Source organism: Anabrus simplex, chromosome 3 (genome assembly GCF_040414725.1).
Source record: "Anabrus simplex isolate iqAnaSimp1 chromosome 3, ASM4041472v1, whole genome shotgun sequence".
Lineage (NCBI taxonomy): Eukaryota > Metazoa > Arthropoda > Insecta > Orthoptera > Tettigoniidae > Anabrus > Anabrus simplex.
Genome location: NC_090267.1, coordinates 373,753,913 through 373,773,386, shown reverse-complemented (window position 1 = coordinate 373,773,386; position 19,474 = coordinate 373,753,913). Strand labels below are relative to the sequence as shown.

The window sequence follows — 19,474 nt, the reverse complement described above, 5'->3', positions numbered from 1 at the left end:
ATCCTACGTGGACGGATGTATTCACTATCGCGAGTTTGTGTACTGGTTGCTAGTGTGGAGTGTTGTATGTAAATTAATACGAACACTAACATCCAGTCCCGGAGTCAGAAGAATTAACAATATACACTTAAAATCTCCGACCTGGTTGGGAATTAAACATCAGGCCCACTGAACCAAAGTCTAATTCGCTGACCACTGACCCAAGGAGCTCAAACTTAATCCGTTATTGGAACGGAGAATCAACCCCACTCTGAGGTGATAAAATCACAATAAAGTAGAAAGCAGCAAGCAAAGTGTAGTTCACACGTGATTTTTTTTTTTTTGCTAGTTGCTTTACGTCGCACCGACACAGGTAGGTCTTATGGCGACGATGGGACAGGAAGGACTAGGAGTGGGAAGGAAGCGGCCGTGGCCTTAATTAAGGTACAGCCCCAGCACTTGCCTCGTGTGAAAATGGGAAACCACGGAAAAAACCATTTTCAGAGCTGCCGACAGTGGGGTTCGAACCTACTATCTCCCGAATACTGGATACTGGCCGCAATTAAGCGACTGCAGCTATCGAGCTCGGTACACGTGAAATATTAGACGTTATACAACGTGTTCTGCCCTCAGACATGTCTTCACTCACCCAGTGGCTGTGGACTCTCAAGAGCACATTAGCACGTGAACATCCGATTCTCATGCATATTCGCGCATTTGTGGGTAATTCAAAATCTTTTTGTATTTGTTTCGACCTCTTTTCATTAATCGATCCAAAGCATTCGACTCATATCGAAACTCCGTTACACTGACAGCTGTTCGTTTTGTTTTGACTGACAATGCAGGGAGCACACTGGATTTTGTGCTACGATCCTGAAGACTATACGCATGCGCATGCACAGATATCCCCACGGTAAGGAGCATGGTAAGGTATGCTCCTTTCCGCGTACAGTTGATCAGAAAGGTCCAGCACCTCTCCTATTACTGTCAGCCGCTGCCTACCATAAGTTCCTATTGCACTACGATGCCGGAAGATTTCGCTAGTAATTCTGGACAGGTTGGAAAACTGTTTGTAATCGCGGGAAGAAGTTTGCTTTACTTTGTGGGCGGAGAATCGGTTCAAGTAAAATTAATTTCAGTGCCTGTAAATGTGGTCGCATAATTTTTACGCTTCTTGTCATACCTAGGTGAACTTCATGCTGTGTAAAAATCAAGAATATTGCTCGCATCCTTTAATACTCGCTATAATACAGCACTGTAGCATAGTTGCTGTTACCTTAGCCGAACAGAGTAGCTTCGGCTAAGAGTGGCCACGGCTTTGTCTTTTCAGCTCTATATTCGGGAGGCGGTGGGCTGGTCTAGAGAATGGCTTTCCATGGTTTCCATTTTCCTCACTAAGACAAATGCCGGGACAGTTCTTTTTACAGGCCACTGCCACTCCCCTCTCACCTTCACCGCAATACATATCCTGCCTTGACAGAAGACGTCACCCTCTAGGAGGCTCGCCTTACCCCACTAGTGTACGGAATGAGAACATTTTAGTAGTAGTAGTTTTGTTGTATACCTACTCACAGATTAGTCTCAGATAAAATGGATCCTCAATTATAGGAGTTCCACCGTATTGTGAGTGTAGAAGTAACCGTACAAACAATGAAACGATTTAACATGTTATTTTTTACTGATTTGCGTTATACTTTGGTGCATCTTGAACAAAACTGTGGTGAACCTCCTGAAAATTTTGTCACGAGCTTCCACTGTTCACACATCATCTCTACATGCATTCCTCTCTTCAGCTCTTTTCTTATTTTGTTCATAGCTTCTTGCTCTCTTGACACTGTCCATTAACTGATATCCACTCCCTCCGTTTACTAATCTTTCTGAAGTGTCCAGTTCCAGTTCTCTTATGTGTATAGCATTTGTCTTTCCCTCTAGTCGTTACACTCATGACTCAAGGACACTTTTTTGCTTCTCTCACAAGTTGCTGCCATTCTGTGCCATCTTAAGTCTGCCGGACAGTACTTCTTCATGGAAAGTTAGTGATGTCTCTGACTTGATTAACCAATCTTTCTGCTACTCCACTTCTTGATATTTTGCCATAAACTTTTCCGTGTAAAATTAGGTTTTCAGGTTGTCATCCCTTCTCCTAACGTGGCTAAACAATAGCAGGATTTTTTGATACACAACGTGGCATAGACTATCTTGTATTCAAACATCCTGAATGACAGAATCATCTTTTACCTGTCTGTCTATGGTATCCGCAACATGCTTCTCCAGCACCTCATGTCGAAGGCGATGATTCAGTTTATGTCCTTAGCTTCAGTCATTCCAATCAAACCGCATTAATATTGGGACTTTTCTCGTTCATTTCGTTATCTTAATAAAAATATAGATGTGCACGATTATTAAAATCTGTCTCATGTGACCTTGCGCAAGAACCTCCTCTACTTATATACAGAAAGATTCATTCTTCATCAGTAATTTCAGCCGTCTGCACGTGATGTAACATACAATCAGACAGACAGATAATTTGAACCTATCCTCGCCTTTCCTTTACTTATATTGGGGTATCGTGGAGCTCTTGAGGATCCAACCAGATTTCAGACTGGCTACTCGGCAAACATACACATCACCATCTGGCGGTGTTGTTTAATATGAAAATAGGTTCAGACTGAAAACCGGCATGTCATGTGCAGCAACGTGTCAGTGAAGAATTCTAATGCTGTGTGATGAATTCTAATGCTGAGGACGGCACACAAAGCCGAACCTTCGGAATTAACCGATGATTGTTAAAATCCCCGACCCAACCGAGAGTCGAATCTAGGACTTCTTGGATCCAAGGCCAGTACCTTAACTATTTAGCCATGGAGAGACAGCAAATTAAAGTAACAAATTTGTTGGAGCACATACCAGAAGACATAGCGTATTGTAAACACCTGGTCTCGCCAGTGAAAGCATGGTGACGATGTACATGTGCATTATTGTTCAATCAATCAATCAATCAATCAATCAATCAATCAATCAATCAATCAATCAATCAATCAATCAATCAATCAATCAATCAATCAATCAATCAATCAATCAATCAATCAATCAATCAATCAATCACCACTGATCTGCATTTAGGGTGGTTGCCCAGGTGGCAAATTCTCTATCTATTGTTTACCTAGTTTTTCTTAAATAAAATGCAAAGAATTTGGAAATTTATTGAACACTTCTCTTGAAAAATTATTCCAGTCCGTAACTCCTCTTCTTATAAATGAATATTTCCCCAAATTTTTGTCCTATTTAACTCCAACTTTATCTTCATATTGTGATCTTTCCTACTTTTAAGAGCACCACTCAAACATACTGGTCTACTAATGTCATTCGACGCCAAAAGGAGAAATAAAACTATCCCTAGTTAACACAAAAAAGAAATATTGAAAGACAAATTGTGGCCCTTCGAAGAATTAAAACATCAACAACAGAAAGAAAAAAGACTGTAAAAGGACATGACACTGAAAAACACCCTCGGATTCACGAACTTAACACTGAACCCTCTCACTGGGGATATCATTAGTCCGTTGGCTATATATGATCATTTGAGATTAGCCTAGGAGCCATCGGGATTGTAGAGCGATACTTTCTCTGAATTTTCCGATAATAAGTCTGAAGAAAGTGGGGGTTAAATTTTACAATATTTCATCTCTTCCCCACTTCTGCTCTGCCGTCTGAGCTACGTCGGTGAGTAAAGTGGAAGGTTGTTTCTGTTACGTATTTTCTTGCATCGTCTCGAGATCGGTTGATTACAACTTTCACGTATTCACTTGTGTTGTTTCCCCCGGACACAGTATAGCCTGTAGCTGTTGCGCGTCGGATCCAGGTCGCCAGGCGCTCCCGCTATCCATTACTGGATTGCGTCACGCCGGCGCTGGCTTGGCAAGCCCACGTAAACACTCGAAAGCCGAGCGAACAACAAACAATGAGTGCTACTAAGCCTGACAATTGCGTAGCACTGATACCACACCTGCTTATTCTAAGGATTGTAAACACGAACAAACATGCTTAGCGGAGAATGATCGTGTTACACTGCAAAAAAATTTCCATGACTCTGACTCTAGCCTTTATTACCACCTCTTCTCCGTGCCATTTGCTTTGTTCTGTAAATAAATCTCCACTGAGACCACATTGTTGGTCAACAGCTTGTTGGGATGCGTACCATAAGGTGTATCTTTTTTTTTTTTTTTTTTTTTTTTTTTTTTTTAATATCATGAAGTTTAGAACTCTCACAAGTAATATTCGCCAAGTGTCTGTGAACAGCTGCCCTCAGCGGTAATTATATATGTTAATCAGCTGTTGTATTACCGCTATGTACGGGTTAGATTTGGTAATTGCAACAGTATCGCCATCCACCTGAGTAATGTGGCAGTATAATAATTGCTTGTGGCCTCCGAAGAGACCTCGTCCAGGTCTTTCGAATTGAGGCCGTATAGGCGACTTGTATGTCTATGAAAACTGGGCCCTATCTATTATGAATTCTAATGCTGGATACGGCACACACATACCAAGACCCCGAGCCGTTGGAATTAATCAATAAAGGGTTAAAATCCCCGACCCGGCCGAGAATCGAGCCCGGGACCCGTTGGCCCAAAGACATGCACGCTAACCATTTAGCCATCCTCGTGTCCTCGCCCTGAGGTGGTGCAGCTGTTTTCAGGCATAACCCAATGGTATTGAGCTGTATGTACCATTTTAGGCATATACCAGCCCTCCTGTCATTCTTAAACATCTGGCAGTACCAAACTTTGAACCCGGGCCTCCGAGGACGGCCGCTAAATAGGGCTAAGCATTACGCTACGGAGACGGACAATGTGGCAGTGGAAGAAACAGAGCACGTCTCTCTTATCGGTAACAATCAGTCAATATTTATGTCATTACTGATATGTTGTGGGAACTTAGGGCTTTGTGGACAATCACGTTTTATTTTGTCGTGGCTCTGTGATATTAGAGCAGGGCCTCTCAAACGCCCAAAATCTCACGCATGCAAACCATGGTGCAGAGGTTCTGTGCATCGTGCATCGGTCCAACTCGGCTCAGTTCGGACCAGCGTTTTGTCTCGGGGCTACTCGGCTAAGCTCGGCTCATCCCTGCTCGGATGTTGGAGCGTTGCTGAGCAAGTGAGAAAGGGGGAGACAGGTGGAACGAGCGAGACAGGCGTAAGGCGAGAGAGATACGGCGCTATAGCTCAAAATCGAGAAGTGGGGTCTGAGCCCTGGTCAACCAAGCGAAGTCGTGTTTTGCACCTTCCACTGGGTGTTCGTGACTCAGACATTCAAATCCTACTCTCGCTCTTCATTATTCCTCTTTCCTTCCTCTTCATTGGAGTGAGGTTCCTTCACGTTTTCCTACTTATTTCGACAGTCATCTTCATTTTTTATCAATAGGAGCTAATAACATCGTGGTTGTGCACTTCATGAACACTATCACGACATCATAGACATCGCCAGCGTTACTATGGTGACTTACAAGATTTCCACGTCAGCGATTCTTGCGTTGATGGACTAAAAATCTAAATTCAAGAATATCTCCGTTATCATAACTCGTATGGTAAAATGCATAAAATATATAAAATCGAATTGATATTGCACACATCTTTCATTATGTACAGTTTTTCGGTGTAACTAATATTAATATAGTAATTTGGATTTTCCTGTCTTGTTCCTCTTCATATTGCTACAACTCCGTGTTTCTAATATATCCTATCGAAGGTGTCGACAGACATCGTTCGTAATGGTCAGGAGATGTAAACAAACGCAGGTTTGTCTGCCTGCTGGAAAGTGCGGAGATAATATTCTCGTTCATTTATAATTACCGTGGCTCCAATGCTTTCACAAGTCAACAACCACCGAACGAGGAAGAGAATGTGCTTTCCCCATTAACCCCGCCCCATGCAACAGGAAGATGAGTGTGTTTGTTTATATCATTCTACCATCGACACTCTTTGTCAGTGGGTGAGTCAACTACGATATCACAAGTCAAGCGTGGTGAAGTTATTCGTAGTGTGGTTCGCAATTAAATTGCTACATTGTTTAGGACTAGTTGTACTGTGTAAATATATGAACATTTGCTCTGGAGAGAATAAAACATTTCGAATTTAAAATCTTACATGTTTGCTTTTTAGTTAATTTTCTTTTGGGTTAGGAACCCGCCGCCACCCACCCTTCCAAAGAAAAGTACGTTCTTGCTACGTTATTGGTTGACGACGTACGTACATCTTCTCAAAACATCAATCGCCAGTCAGCCAGTTACTGAATCTCTTTTGGGGGTTCTATAGCTCATTTTAAATTTAATTTCGTCGGGTAAAATCCAATTGCCGCCCCGTCGTGTAGAGGTGGCGGAAGGCCCGGGTTCGATTCCCGGCCAGGACAGGAATTTTTATCTGATCTGAGGGCTGGTTCGAGGTCCACTCAGCCTACGTGATTATAATTGAGGAGCTATCTGACGCTGTGGTAGGGGTCCCGGTCTAAGAAACCAAAAATAACGGCCGAGAGGATTCGTCGGGCTGACCACACGACACCCCGTAATCTGCAGACTTCTGGGCTGAGCAGTGGTCGCTTGGCAGGCCAAGGCCCTTCAGGGCTGTAGTGCCATGTGGTTAGGCTAGTTAGGTTTAAAAGTCAATTATTTCACCACAGGGTTTATGCATGCCGCCATCGTACGACATAGAATACTGAATAACATTTTTCCGACCTTCAAAAATCCGACTTTCTCCGGTGTGTTTGAACCCGCAATAATTTCAACTACTGGATTACATTGTACTACCGATCCATCCCCACAAATATCATGATCAGCCATGGAAGAATTGAAAGTAAAGGTTTCAACCATCCATAACGTAGATATTAAGTGAGAAGGAGTGGTTAGCTCTATGGCCGTCCGCCTTTGTCCCTGGGAATTAAACAGGTACATTTGTGCAGTAGGTCGAGTAAACCTTACGCCTGTGAGCCTCGCCGCAACTGTACGTCTCAAATGTTCCGACTTTCTGACGGAGAACCGAACATGACTTTATCACCACCCGTAGGCAGCTCCCAGAATTATAATTACCGGTAGTCCTTAAAGGATTATAATCACGTTACATTTAAGATAGTTTGGTAAACCTACATTTACAAACCTTACATATACTTTCAAAATAATGGCATAATTCACTGACAAAATTGTATGCAATGATCGTTCCGAAAATATTATTTTAAGTAATTTATGCCGTCGGTTGGATTAAATTGTAGAGAGACGCGCGGCCATAGATATAGAAGAAGTCATTTTAATTACTTCACAATAACAAAGCTCGTTTTATAATAGAAATGAAAGAAAAGTTACGAAAAGAAAAAAATGAATATCAGAAGAAAAGAAGAAAAGAAAAATTACATTCTATTGGAAAGAGTTGAGACATGAATATTGCAATTATTGAAAGTACGCGAGTTCACGCCATTGTCATTATGGTTAGGAAGGCTTCAGCGTCCATCAAATGATATTACATCATTCATATTGAAAGAAAGCACACATTTCAATTAAGGAGAAGAGAAATGAAATTAAATGAAATGAAATGGCGTGTGGCTTTTAGTGCCGGGAGTGTCCGAGAACATGTTCGGTTCGCCAGGTGCAGGGCTTTCGATTTGACCCCCGTAGGCGACCTGCGCGTCGTGATGAGGATGAAATGATTATGAAGAAGACACATATACCCAGCTCCCGTGCCAGCGAAATTAACCAATGATGGTTAAAATTCCCGACCCTGCCGGGAATCGAACCTAGGACCCCTGTGACCAAAGGCCAGTACGCTAACCATTTAGCTATGGCGCCGGACAGGAGAAGAGAAAAAACATAATTAATACTATAAATTAAAAAAGCTCATCGCACTACAGCGCTGACGAGCGTTGGCCTACCAAGCGACTGTTGATCAGCGAATTTTTCTCTTACTCAGAAGCCCACGTTTCGATTCACGGACAGGCATTTTTGCCTCGATCTGAGGGCTTATTAGAGGTCCAGGCAGCCTAATTGGAACTTGAGGAGCTATCGGATGGTGAGATAGAAGCCTTGGTCTAGAAAGCCTCGGCTGAGTGGATTCGTCAGGTTGGCCACGCGTCATCTCGTAATCTACAGTACTTAGGGCTGATCAGCAGTACTGAAATTATAAATATTCTCTGAACATAAGCATTCGTCATTATATCATACCAGGTGAGGGCGGTAACAAGTACTTAACTGTGTCGATACAGAGTGTGATCAATAATATATATTCTTTTAAATTATTAATGTAGTGAAGCATGCAGGTCTTTCAGTTTGACGCCATATAGGTGACCTGCGCGTCTATGAAGATGGGGCCCTACCTATGATGAATTCTAATGCTTAAGACACCCACCCTCCGAGCCATTGGAATTAACCAATTAAGGCTAAAATCACCCAATCTGGCCGGGAATCGAACCCGGGATCCTCTGGACCAAAGGCCAGCACGTTAACCATTTAGCCGTGGAGCCGGACATCACATCCCACTATTTAAATTTTTGCCTGTTTTCCGAGACGCCGAGGTACCGGAATGTTGTCCTGCGGGAATTATTTTACGTGTCAGTAAATCTACCGACACGAGGCTGACGTATTTTAAGCACCTTCAAATACCACCGGCCTAAGCCAGGATCGAAACTGCCAAGTTGGGGGTCAGAAGGCCAGCGCCTCAACCGTCTGAGCCACTCAGCTCGATAGCGTGTGTTCAAATGGTGTACCCTCACGTTTAAAGCTTTATTCATAACTATCCTGCAGATTGTTGAACATGTTTATGAACACAGATTGCCTCAAGGACACTAAAACTACTGTGTTTTCCCTCTTAATTCGGAAATGTTCCTAGATGAGTCATCTGACAGGAAAGCTCACTTTTTTCAGCATGTTCCAAATTACGAGAGATGATACAGTCATTTTTTTGTCCTTACACCAACCTGTGTCATCAACATACTCGACAATCTGCAGGACCGTTATGAAAAATGTGCGAGTTCTGTGGGTGGAAATTTTCAACACATGCTGCATCGACGCAGTTACATACGGGTTGCCATTATCACCTTATATGTTGTTATGGTGTATTTTGAAGTTCAGAACATGTTCGTAATTTCAGCACTGTTTGTTTTCCCGTATAATTTACTATGACGTAGAGTGGAAATTTCCGTCTTATGAGAAGAGGCCCAGGACACCAACTGAATTTTAAATAAAGTACTCATGGAGAAATAATACAGAGTGATCATTTTATTCGGGAACGCTACAGCTGCACCATGGCCCCGAACACACACCCTTTACCTGCTGATACTCTAGACCCTTCTCCACTTCATTGTACTCGGCTGACTTTGCATTCCGAGCTTATCGCTTATCCTCATTCGTTAGCGGGTGAACGAGCTGCCTGGGCACGCGACTGTGTCCCTCAATAGCGGGTCAGTGGTGCTATTCATTTATGTGGATGTAAGGGAAGAAATAACCAGCATCTCAAGAGAAGAGTTGGAACGAGTATGAAAATTGCTATATATAACGTTACTAAGTTAGCCTTGGCTAGTTTGTGTTGGATCCACCATGTCAATACACTTTTAATAAATGAAAATTATCTATTCATTCATACGTATTTCAGGGGCATAAATAGATTTAGACAAGTCAATACAGGATCAAACCAAATACCTATTATGGTTAGTTTATAAACCCGCTTAATGTTCATGCCTGAGAATGTGTGAACGTCGCCCAGCGAAGGGACTAAAGTGTCCGCAAGTGAACGGTGCGTGCCCGAGGTCACTTGCAGCTGCACGCGGGCCCCGATAAAATAATTACCCTGTATTATTGAACAAATTATTGTTGATTGATTTTTAGAATTCAGGATGTCGTGGTCACAAGCCCAATCTATACTGCGCGATCTTGGACACCTATATTTGTAACGAAGCAGAATTTGCGTACATAAAGATAAGAGAAAAGCACAAATTCCCTCTGAACTTAAAAATTAGTGGATTTTGTGTAATTTACCTACATCATTAAGGCACTTGCCATCTTTTGTGTCATTTGTTTCATCTCCTTCACTTTTCATTTTTTCATTTCGACTCCATTGCCAGTGTCCTGAAAAAGATGTGTTGAAAAATTGTATGTTATCTTCCATTTTGAAGTGATTTAACTAACACGTAGAGGATTTAGATGAGGATGGAATAAAAATCGTTTCAGTTAAGGTACCGTTTCGGCATTTACCTGGTATGTTAACGATAAAACCACGTTAAACTAGCGTTAGGGCTACTCTCGAATACAAGCTTAGAGCTAGACGACCTGTACCGCGCAGTCAACCCTAATTAAGGAATGTTTTGTAGATTGGTTAAATTTATTACCGACTCAGAGCTTCGCGTAATATAAAATTCATCACATACTGTGATCCGTCATAGTTACTGAACACACGTTATTGTTATTGTTATTATTATTATTATTATTATTATTATTATTATTATTATTATTATTATTATTATTTAAAAATCTTCATTATAGAGTGTTACGTCGATCATCGTTCAGGTTCTAAGCCTCTGTGAAGTAACTAAACACCTCAAAAAACCTTCATATCCAACTAACTGAGTGCCTCGTTTAGATCTACACCTCTTATCATTCAAAATTGAGTCTAACCATCGTCACTTTAGTCTCCCTTCATGGCAGAGGCCATTTTTCTCGTAGGTAACCTATCCTTCTCCATTCGCTACACATGACCCACCACCGAAGCCAATTTATACGTACAACTTCATCCATCAAGTTTATTCTTAACTTCGCCTTCATTTCTTCATTCCGGGTACCCGCAATTGTTTCCGCCTTTTTGCTCCAGCAATCATTCGCACTACTTTCATGTCTGTTACTTTTAACTTACGAATAAATTGTTATTTTTATTATTCCAGGAGCTGGTGGCCTCTACGCCTAGCCAACGCAACTGGCGTGGGATCCTGATCGCACTGCTAGTGATAGTCGCGGTACTGGGACTAATCGTGTTCTCCATCGTACTGTTGTCCCCTCCTGATGAAGGGCCGAGAGTCAAAGGGAAGAAGTTTACGCTGGATGATATTCTCGGGACGCACTTCCATCCACCTCGCTTCAATGGCACCTGGGTGTCAGGTAAGTCACTGAAAACCTCTGTAAGCATGTTTAACCTCCTGAAGATTGGTCCACTTAGACATCTAATTTAAAAAATTTAATACGGCACCTCGCAGAGAACAAACATTAAACATTGCTCACAAAATATATATATATACCGGGTGGTACAGCTGCCCATAATTCACGCAGTTTTATGCAACCCGCAGATTATAGTCGAACCTAAAAATATTGACCTTGACTACTCACTACAATGTCTGCTCTTACAACACTTTCCATAATTCGTTTATTCGTGTCAAGCAAATCAGCATTAATGATAAAATACCGATTGATGGTAAAGAATCGTGAAAATTATGTGTCGCAGAAACGTCCTGTACAGAGAATATTATTGGTGAATGACTAGAAGTAGCAGCAACACAACAGCGCTAAACAGCAACCCGTGATAGCCGAGCTTGCTAAAAGTTAGAGGAGAGTACCGGTGTTCGTTAGTAGGCGGTTTGAGTCCTGTGTACGACGAATATTTTTATTGCGTTGTTGATTTTCGTGAGAGTCGTGTTGTTGACGACAAATCTAAATCATGATCAGTTCTCATATTGCAGGTACTCAGCTATGTTTGTTTTTTAAGGAGCTCTTAAAAGAGCTATTTGCAATAAACTGAGGTTGTACCGACAGCGGTGCGATGGGCTTATGCATGGCCATTCGATTAATGAAGCAAATGTTCAAAATGACCACCTGCTTCGTTAATGCATATCTGAGCACGGTGGAGGAGAGACATTCTTGCTTGCTGCAACATATGTGGTGGAATCTGCCTGCAGGCTTCCGTGATGAGCCGCCGCAAATGATTCGGGCTCTCAGGCTCCTGCTCATAGACCCTTTCCTTTAAATAACCCCAGAGGAAAAAGTCGAGTGGAGTAAGGTCAGGTGATCTAGCCGGCCATGTGACCGGACCCCCTCGTCCAATCCATCGTCCAGGATATGTCCTATTCAAGTGGTTCCGTACTGCCAACGACCAGTGTGGGGGAGCTCCATCCTGCTGGAACCACATCCGTAACCGTGTCATAAGGGGCACATCCTCCAATAAGAGTGGGAGGTACTCACGAAGAAACTCTAGATAGCGTCGTCCCGTGAGGTTTCCTTCGAAGAAATGTGGTCCAATTATCTTGTCACCTAGTATCCCGCACCACACGTTGACGCCCCATTGTACCTGAAATCGAGCTCCCCTGATCCAGTGAGGATTTTCAACGCTCCAGTAATGGAAGTTGTGACGATTAACAGTTCCGTTGTTGTGAAATCTGGATTTATCACTAAAGAGAATGTCCATTAAGAAATTCGCATCAGCTTCAACTCTTTGTAATATCCATTGCGAAAATTCTATCCGTTTTGGAAAGTCATCTCCGTGAAGTTCCTGGTGCAGTTGTTGATGGAAAGGGTGGAATTTATGGCGGTGCAATATTCGCAGTACAGATACATGACTGATGTTCAGTTCATTTCCTATGGCCCGTGAGCTTGTGTGCGGGTTGTATGCAATTGCATTTTGAACAGCTTCGTCGTTATTTCCAGACGTCACTGGAGCATCCCGAACGGGGGGTAATGTATGAAATGACCCCGTTGCACGCAACCGTCTTTCAACACGTCGAAATGTATCTGCAGTTGGCAGCCTTCGTCCAGGAAATCGTTCTTGATACAAGCGTCCGGCTTCCCGTGCATTTTGCCTTGCTTCTCCATAAAGTAGTACCATATTCACATAATCATCCCGTGAATACATAATGTTTGCTTTCGTGCTAACCGTACAGTACGTGCTCACACGTTGCTGCTAGGATTACGATATGCTGTTTCATGTGCCCTACGTATGAAGTGTAGACCGCTGTTAGTTGGTCTTCGAGTCGAACGTGCAGTTGCTTGGTGGAATGGGTGGGTCAGAATGTTGACAACACGTGCACTGCGCTTCATTCCCTGTGTCGTTTGCAATATGGAAGTCGCATGTTATTATTCCTTTCGTATGTATGCTTTCTTTGTAAAGGTGGCAAATTACTTTTGAGACTTAAGAACGTTAAATATTTATTACGAATGGCCTTACAAGTATAATATAAAAATAAAATTGAAAAGCTCGTAACTAGATTCGAACTCTAAATTCCTGCTAACATATCGTATGCTCGCTGCGATTGGTGCCATGTAGCCACTGCAGGCGACAAAGAATTGGTCTCGTAGCTCTGTACTAATGGAATTGCCGAGGCTATCGCTTCGATACTGATCGTTGATGTTAAAAGTTCTGAACTCGAATGTGCAAACACCACAGTGAACTAAAGAATCGCGTCTCTCTTACGCCCAGATAGTTGCAACCATTTTCTACGCGTTACTTGGTTGAATGAGTCCAGCGTTATGTTTCAGGTGGTATTCACAATCGGTGCGTATGTGGCGATATTTATGATACCTGTTTATTATAACTTCCGTAGAAGAATATCGGAGACTTCAGAAAGGTCTTCGTAAACGATGCCTAGGCGAATACGAAATGACATTAAAAAAATGCATGACTCAAGAATGGTTGGAACCCTTCCTGCTTCAAGTAACCTATCGAGGTACGTCTTCCATACGTAATTCCGCGCAGCTATTTGCAACGTACAAGCGCCATCCTTGTAACTCTGTATTCACAAGGAGAGCGGAAGTTCCCGCTTCGATAAGTTACTGATGAGTTACAGCCTTATGGTCCCGTTTTATGCCTTTCTTGATCGCTCTAACGGTAGTAATTACATGGCGTAAGCTATCACATCTGCTGTACAGCATTTGCGTGCCACAGATTATAAACTACAGTGCAAAGCACGTTTCTATCAATTTCGATGTGATGAGACTGTACAAAATGGTGGTGCATTGACATGTCTGTAATTGGTCTTACCCTATCACGTTTTCTATGATACCACGACCGCCCTTTCTATCAAAAGAAAATGGCCTCTTGGGCCAATCAGGTGCGCAATTCTCTACCGACAGCTATAGGCGTGTTTATGGTTTGTACAGTATGGTAACATTTCGTAAAAATTAGTAGAGTATTGGACACCGCTCTACATAAAATGGTACAGTGTTTTTGAGATGGACCTCACTTACTGCCTCTTGTACCATTTTTCCATTGTGCGGAGAAGTCTACATCGGGTTAACTGCACATAACATTGCTGTAAGGTGTTGCGCAAGATGGGACTAAGAGGCATTTACGTCCTAGCTGGTTGCATATATTCGGGAAAAATAGGGGCAGCTGTACCACCCGGTATATCGTATCACAACTTTGGTATGAACTAGCGTACACACATGCTGTTTCACATCCATGGTGCTCTGCAGGGTTGTTTTGTTCATCCCTTGGCAAGCGCGGCTCCATAATATGATCTGCAGAGCTGCAGAACCACCACAATGAAAGATACAGTAATATATAGCGATTAACGATCCCATTGAGTGTTTATATCGAGCCAAAGATCTATACCCATACAGCTTCTGGTGATCTGGCAACCCTGTTTAGATCTGTGAACGGCAGAATATATATATTGCTATTTGTTTTACGTCGCACCGACACAGATATGTCTTATGGCGACGATGGGATAGGAAAGGCCTAGGAAGTGGAAGGAAGTGGCCGTGGCCTTAATTAAGGTACAGCCCCGGCATTTGCCTGGTGTTAAAATGGAAAACCACGGAAAACCATCTTCAGGGCTGTCGACAGTGGGGCTCGAACCCATTATCTCCCGATTACTGGATACTGGCCGCACTTAAGCGACTGCAGCTATCGAGCTCGGTGACAGAATATTAGGAGAGCACACTTAATAATATTAATGTTATTTGTTTTACGTCCCACTAACTACTCTTTTACGGATTTCGGAGACGCCGAGGTGCCGGAATTTAGTCCCACAGGAGTTCCTTTACGTGCCAGTAAATCTACCGACACGAGGCTGACGTATTTGAGCACCTTCAAATACCACCGAACTGAGCTAGGATCGAACCTGCCAAATTGGGACCGGAAGGCCAGCGCCTTATCCGTCTGAGCCACTCAGCCCGGCGAGAGCCCACTTAACTACAGCTTTCTTCCGATAGGTGGCTGAGGGTCGCCCATAAGGTTCTGTATGAACTGTACGCCCTGCAGTACGTCTGGCCTATTCCTGTGACCATAGAGTTAGTAAATAATACACTAGAGGTAGCACCAGCGCCACCCTCTGTCAAAGAATCGCTACAGCGAGCGAGCATGTTGAAATCACAGCTGTTTGGGAAAAGCTCCCTCCATTGTACTATCAGTGTAAATAGAGAACTTTTAAAACTGTGTGGATATTGATATGGTTTAAAATTCTTACATGTCAACATTCTCAGATACTACAGTACAGTTGTGATTTCTCTGTTCGGTAGAAAGAAAGTCCAAATAGCTTAAATATAGGGTAAATTCGTGATAAAAGAGGATGGTTGTGATTAAGTAACACACAACCAATTTACTGTTCATGTATATTTCTCTATATTTTGTGTGAATAACCAGGACTTCGGCATAATTCTATCCAACGCCCGAAAACATTCTCTAGTCCTACAAGTAATCATGACTATGTTTCTCCGTAATGGTATTGAATTCTTTCGAGTTAGGTAGTCATGAAAATGAAAACAGAAATGCCAGTACCATCAGATGATGTTCCCCCTTCATTAAGAAAGCCGGCTCCCAAAGATGTATGCAGGTTTCGGAACCTTTGTAAATATGAGTGTGTCGAAAGATCATGGATTGTTTCGATAAGCGGAAGAGGGGCTTTATTTTCTGTAACTTGTAGCTGTTATTTTTTGTACAAGTCAGTTATTTATATTGTCGATGTCCCTTGAAATCGGGGTTTTACAAATTGAGATGAACGTCTACCTATATTATTTCGGTACATTTTCGAGAACTTCACCCTGAAAGGACATGGAGTAAAGCATTTCCTCGGAGTTGGAGGACGGGTTCACACGAGCTCAGCTGACACTTCCCGCATGCAATACGAATTTAGATTTGTCCATTACACTTACTGCAATGGACTGGGCGTCCAGAGCAGAACCACCAACATTATTCAGCACAAGCCGCCACTGCCCCTTGGTGACATTAATGTGGTGAATATTGAACTCAAGTACACAATCCTCCAGTCGTAGCAAGTATCTTTGTGACCGCACCCCAAACAGGAGTGGTTATGACGTACGGCATGGTCTGTCAGTGCTGTGTGAGCTGTCGTATTGGAAAGAGCAGTACAGGCAGGACAGAGCACAAGACATGGGAAGGCATTCACCATCAGAAAAAGTCATGCGTGCAATAAACTTATTTCAGGAAGGACGCACGCAGCGTTACGTGGCAGAACGTCTCGGAGTGTCTCAGCCAATCATCTGCAGGCTGTGGCAGCAATATCAAGGGCTACACAAACAGTGACCTGATTCAGGGAGAAAACAGAAAAGAACGCCAGCTGAGGACCTATTTCTTCGTTTACAGGTCCTCCAAAATCGCCGCAGTACATCCTGGAACCTACGAGGTGAGCTAATTAATACACATGGGACTATCATCAGTACACAGACAGTCCACAGTATAATAGGGGAAGGTCAGCTCAATTCCCGGAGACCGTTTAAAGTGGCCCGGTTGACCCCTCATCACCGAAGATGCCGTCTGTAGTTCGCACAACAGCATGTCAACTGGCAGCTCCGACACTGGACTCCAGAACTTTTTGCCAATGAATCCAGATTCCGGTTTTCTGGGTCAGATGGTCGTATTCGAGTCTGGCGACGTCAAGGAGAACGAAATTTGCCTTGCAACGTGCAGGAAACAGTCGCTCCTTGAGCATCTGTGGGATCGTCCACAGCAACCCCGCACACTCCAGGAGCTGACAGCAGCATTATTGGAAGACGGGGAGCCATCCCCTAAGATACAATCCGGAGGCGTATCAGAAGCATGCTGGTGAGCTGCTGTGCTACTAGCTAGAGGTGGGAACACAAGGTACTGAAAAAAGTTAAGTTTCAGTTTGTTTTCAGTTGCAATCAAGTGCAGTGACTTTCGGTTTTGGACCGCTGTGTCTGTTTGGGGCAATCAAGCGTAAACGTGTGTGTATTTTTGTTCATTTTGGTTTATGTACAAATAAATGAACATGTTTTGATTCTGTATAATATACGTCTGCAAAATAAGGGCACAAAGTATTACAGCCGACCAAAAGTTTGACACGTTTTTGTTTGTGAGCCGTATATTAAGTATACATTTGTACTTTAACTGTTGCGAAATTTGCTAACCTTCGTGTGGTATTAATTATTCGTCGTGTGAGGTCTTGAGGTTCGTTTTCCCCTGTGATATGTCTTTTACACATGGCTCAGTCTTGAGCAGCTCGTTTTACCTCTCTAAAGCTTCGCAGTTCGTCGTTCTCAAGCAATGTCATCCTTGGGGCTACCTGCTTGATATTTTACTTTTTATCGCCTGAGTTATCAAACTGCCATGTCAAATCCAATGGCCTATCCGCATTACCTGTTCCTTCCTAATTAGAATCGCTGCTTCTTCTCTTGAACATTGCCCAACAACACAGCAATGGTCGCCTTCCCTATCCAATTTACTGTCTGCGTTCGAAGGCAACACCACATTTTAAAAACCTTCCAGCCGCTTGATGTCTTCCTTGTTGAGCGTCAAGCATTTGGCAAAGTACAGTGCAGCAGGTCAAACGTGTGCCTTGATTATCCGTTTATGTAGGCTGAGGGATATTGCACTTTGGCAATAAGAGAGATTGCTTGCCACACACTGCTCGTTTTGTCATACACTGCTCGTTTTGCCATAACTACTTGAATCCTAATTTCAGGATGACATTATACATTTCTTTTATATTATTTATTTATTTATTTATTTATTTATTTATTTATTTATTTATTTATTTATTTATTTATTTTGTGCCTTTGTATGTGAAGAAATTAGGGCTCACGGCCCACTTTCATACTTAACCACTTAATCAGTGGCATAATTAGAAAATGATTACGTAAGAATATATTCAGTACCTAAAAAATACCTGAAGTGACGGAACATAATTGTTAATGGTAAATATTCTCTATCTACAAAGGAGAACTGTACGTAATACTTCCTCTCATTCACTCTAACAATCAAACAAGCTGTTCATGTATTTACGAGGAAACCTCATGAGGCTATTGAAGTGTTTTCGTATACTGACAGGGAGAGAGCTCCGTAGCCTTGCCCCACACATCTGGAAAGAGCGACTGCGTACTGATGAGTAATATTATTTCACTAGGATAACTTCTTTTATCGGTTAGTTAGTATGTGTTTCAGTTCTTGAATTTTAATATGGGCTGCTTTTGTTTCCAGAAGGAGTGGTAGTTGTTCTGTTTAAGCATTGTACATATTTAATCCAGGAGAGACCTTGAGTTGTCCGTATTTCCGTCTGTGCATTTGCCAGCTCGGTTCGTAACACTTTCTTCGGCCTAACAAACATGTTCTCCGTCGCTTTATGTTTCAATGTTACCGATAATACATCGTTCTAATTTTGTTTGCTCAGGGTGTGTGTGAATATGCGAAACATTCTTCCGAATTTTCTCTCCAACTATATCATAACGTAACGAAGGTGATAAATATACACAAAACTGGTAGCGTTTAACTCTATGACTAAAATGTGTTTACTGCTAATTCGTTACACACTATACAGACACAGTAATTCACAGTTCGCGCTCTCTCAACTCACACTAACTCAGTCGCAACGGTGGTTCACTATAACACTTACAAGTTAACACTATCACATTAGACCGAACTAGTTAGCCATGCAGTTAGGGTCGCTCAGCTGTGAGCTTCCATTCGGAAGATAGTGGTTTCGAATTCCACCATCGGTAGCTCTGAAGATTGCTTCCAGTGATTTCCCATTTTTACAGCAGGCAAATGCTGGAGCAGTACTTTAATTAAAATTACGGCCACTACCTTCTAATCCTAGCCCTTTCCCACACTTAAGTCGCCGAAAACCTTCCGTGTGTTACTGCTACATTAAACCACTAGCAAAAGAAGAAACAATCTCTCCAGCTACGCAGTACATACTACACACTGTTCTACTACTGTCACGTATAGTCTAATACAGCTCGAGAATATTATACTCGCTGTGCACTAACACAGCCACGAAGTTCACAGCTTGCGTACTTCACAGTCTCTCAGTTTTGTACGTCGTACACTGTTCGTCACGACGGCCCAATCATTGGTCATACACTCACAGCAGAATTCGCTCAGTGTCCCTTGGTGATCCCTCGTCGAATCCTCCCAAGCTGCACCAGAGACGCAAGGTTCACATTACAGGATGTGGGCACTAGAGACTCAGCACCTCGACGACAGACTCAGCTCCACGGGAGGAACACTCACTTCACGGCACTGACTGCTTTCACTCGACTGTCGCACTCGAACTGACTCTATCCA

At 42.7% G+C, this 19,474-nt stretch overlaps 1 protein-coding gene across 1 annotated transcript in view; it reads left to right on the top strand.

Moving 5' to 3' along the window:
• LOC136866814 (inactive dipeptidyl peptidase 10) overlaps positions 1 to 19,474 on the top strand; it is a 1,081,356-nt gene that overhangs the window by 389,748 nt on the left and 672,134 nt on the right. Inside the window, exon 2 of the mRNA XM_067143919.2 lies at positions 10,890 to 11,103. Coding sequence (XP_067000020.2) covers positions 10,890 to 11,103 — 214 coding nt within the window. The remainder of the gene's footprint in view (positions 1 to 10,889; positions 11,104 to 19,474) is intronic.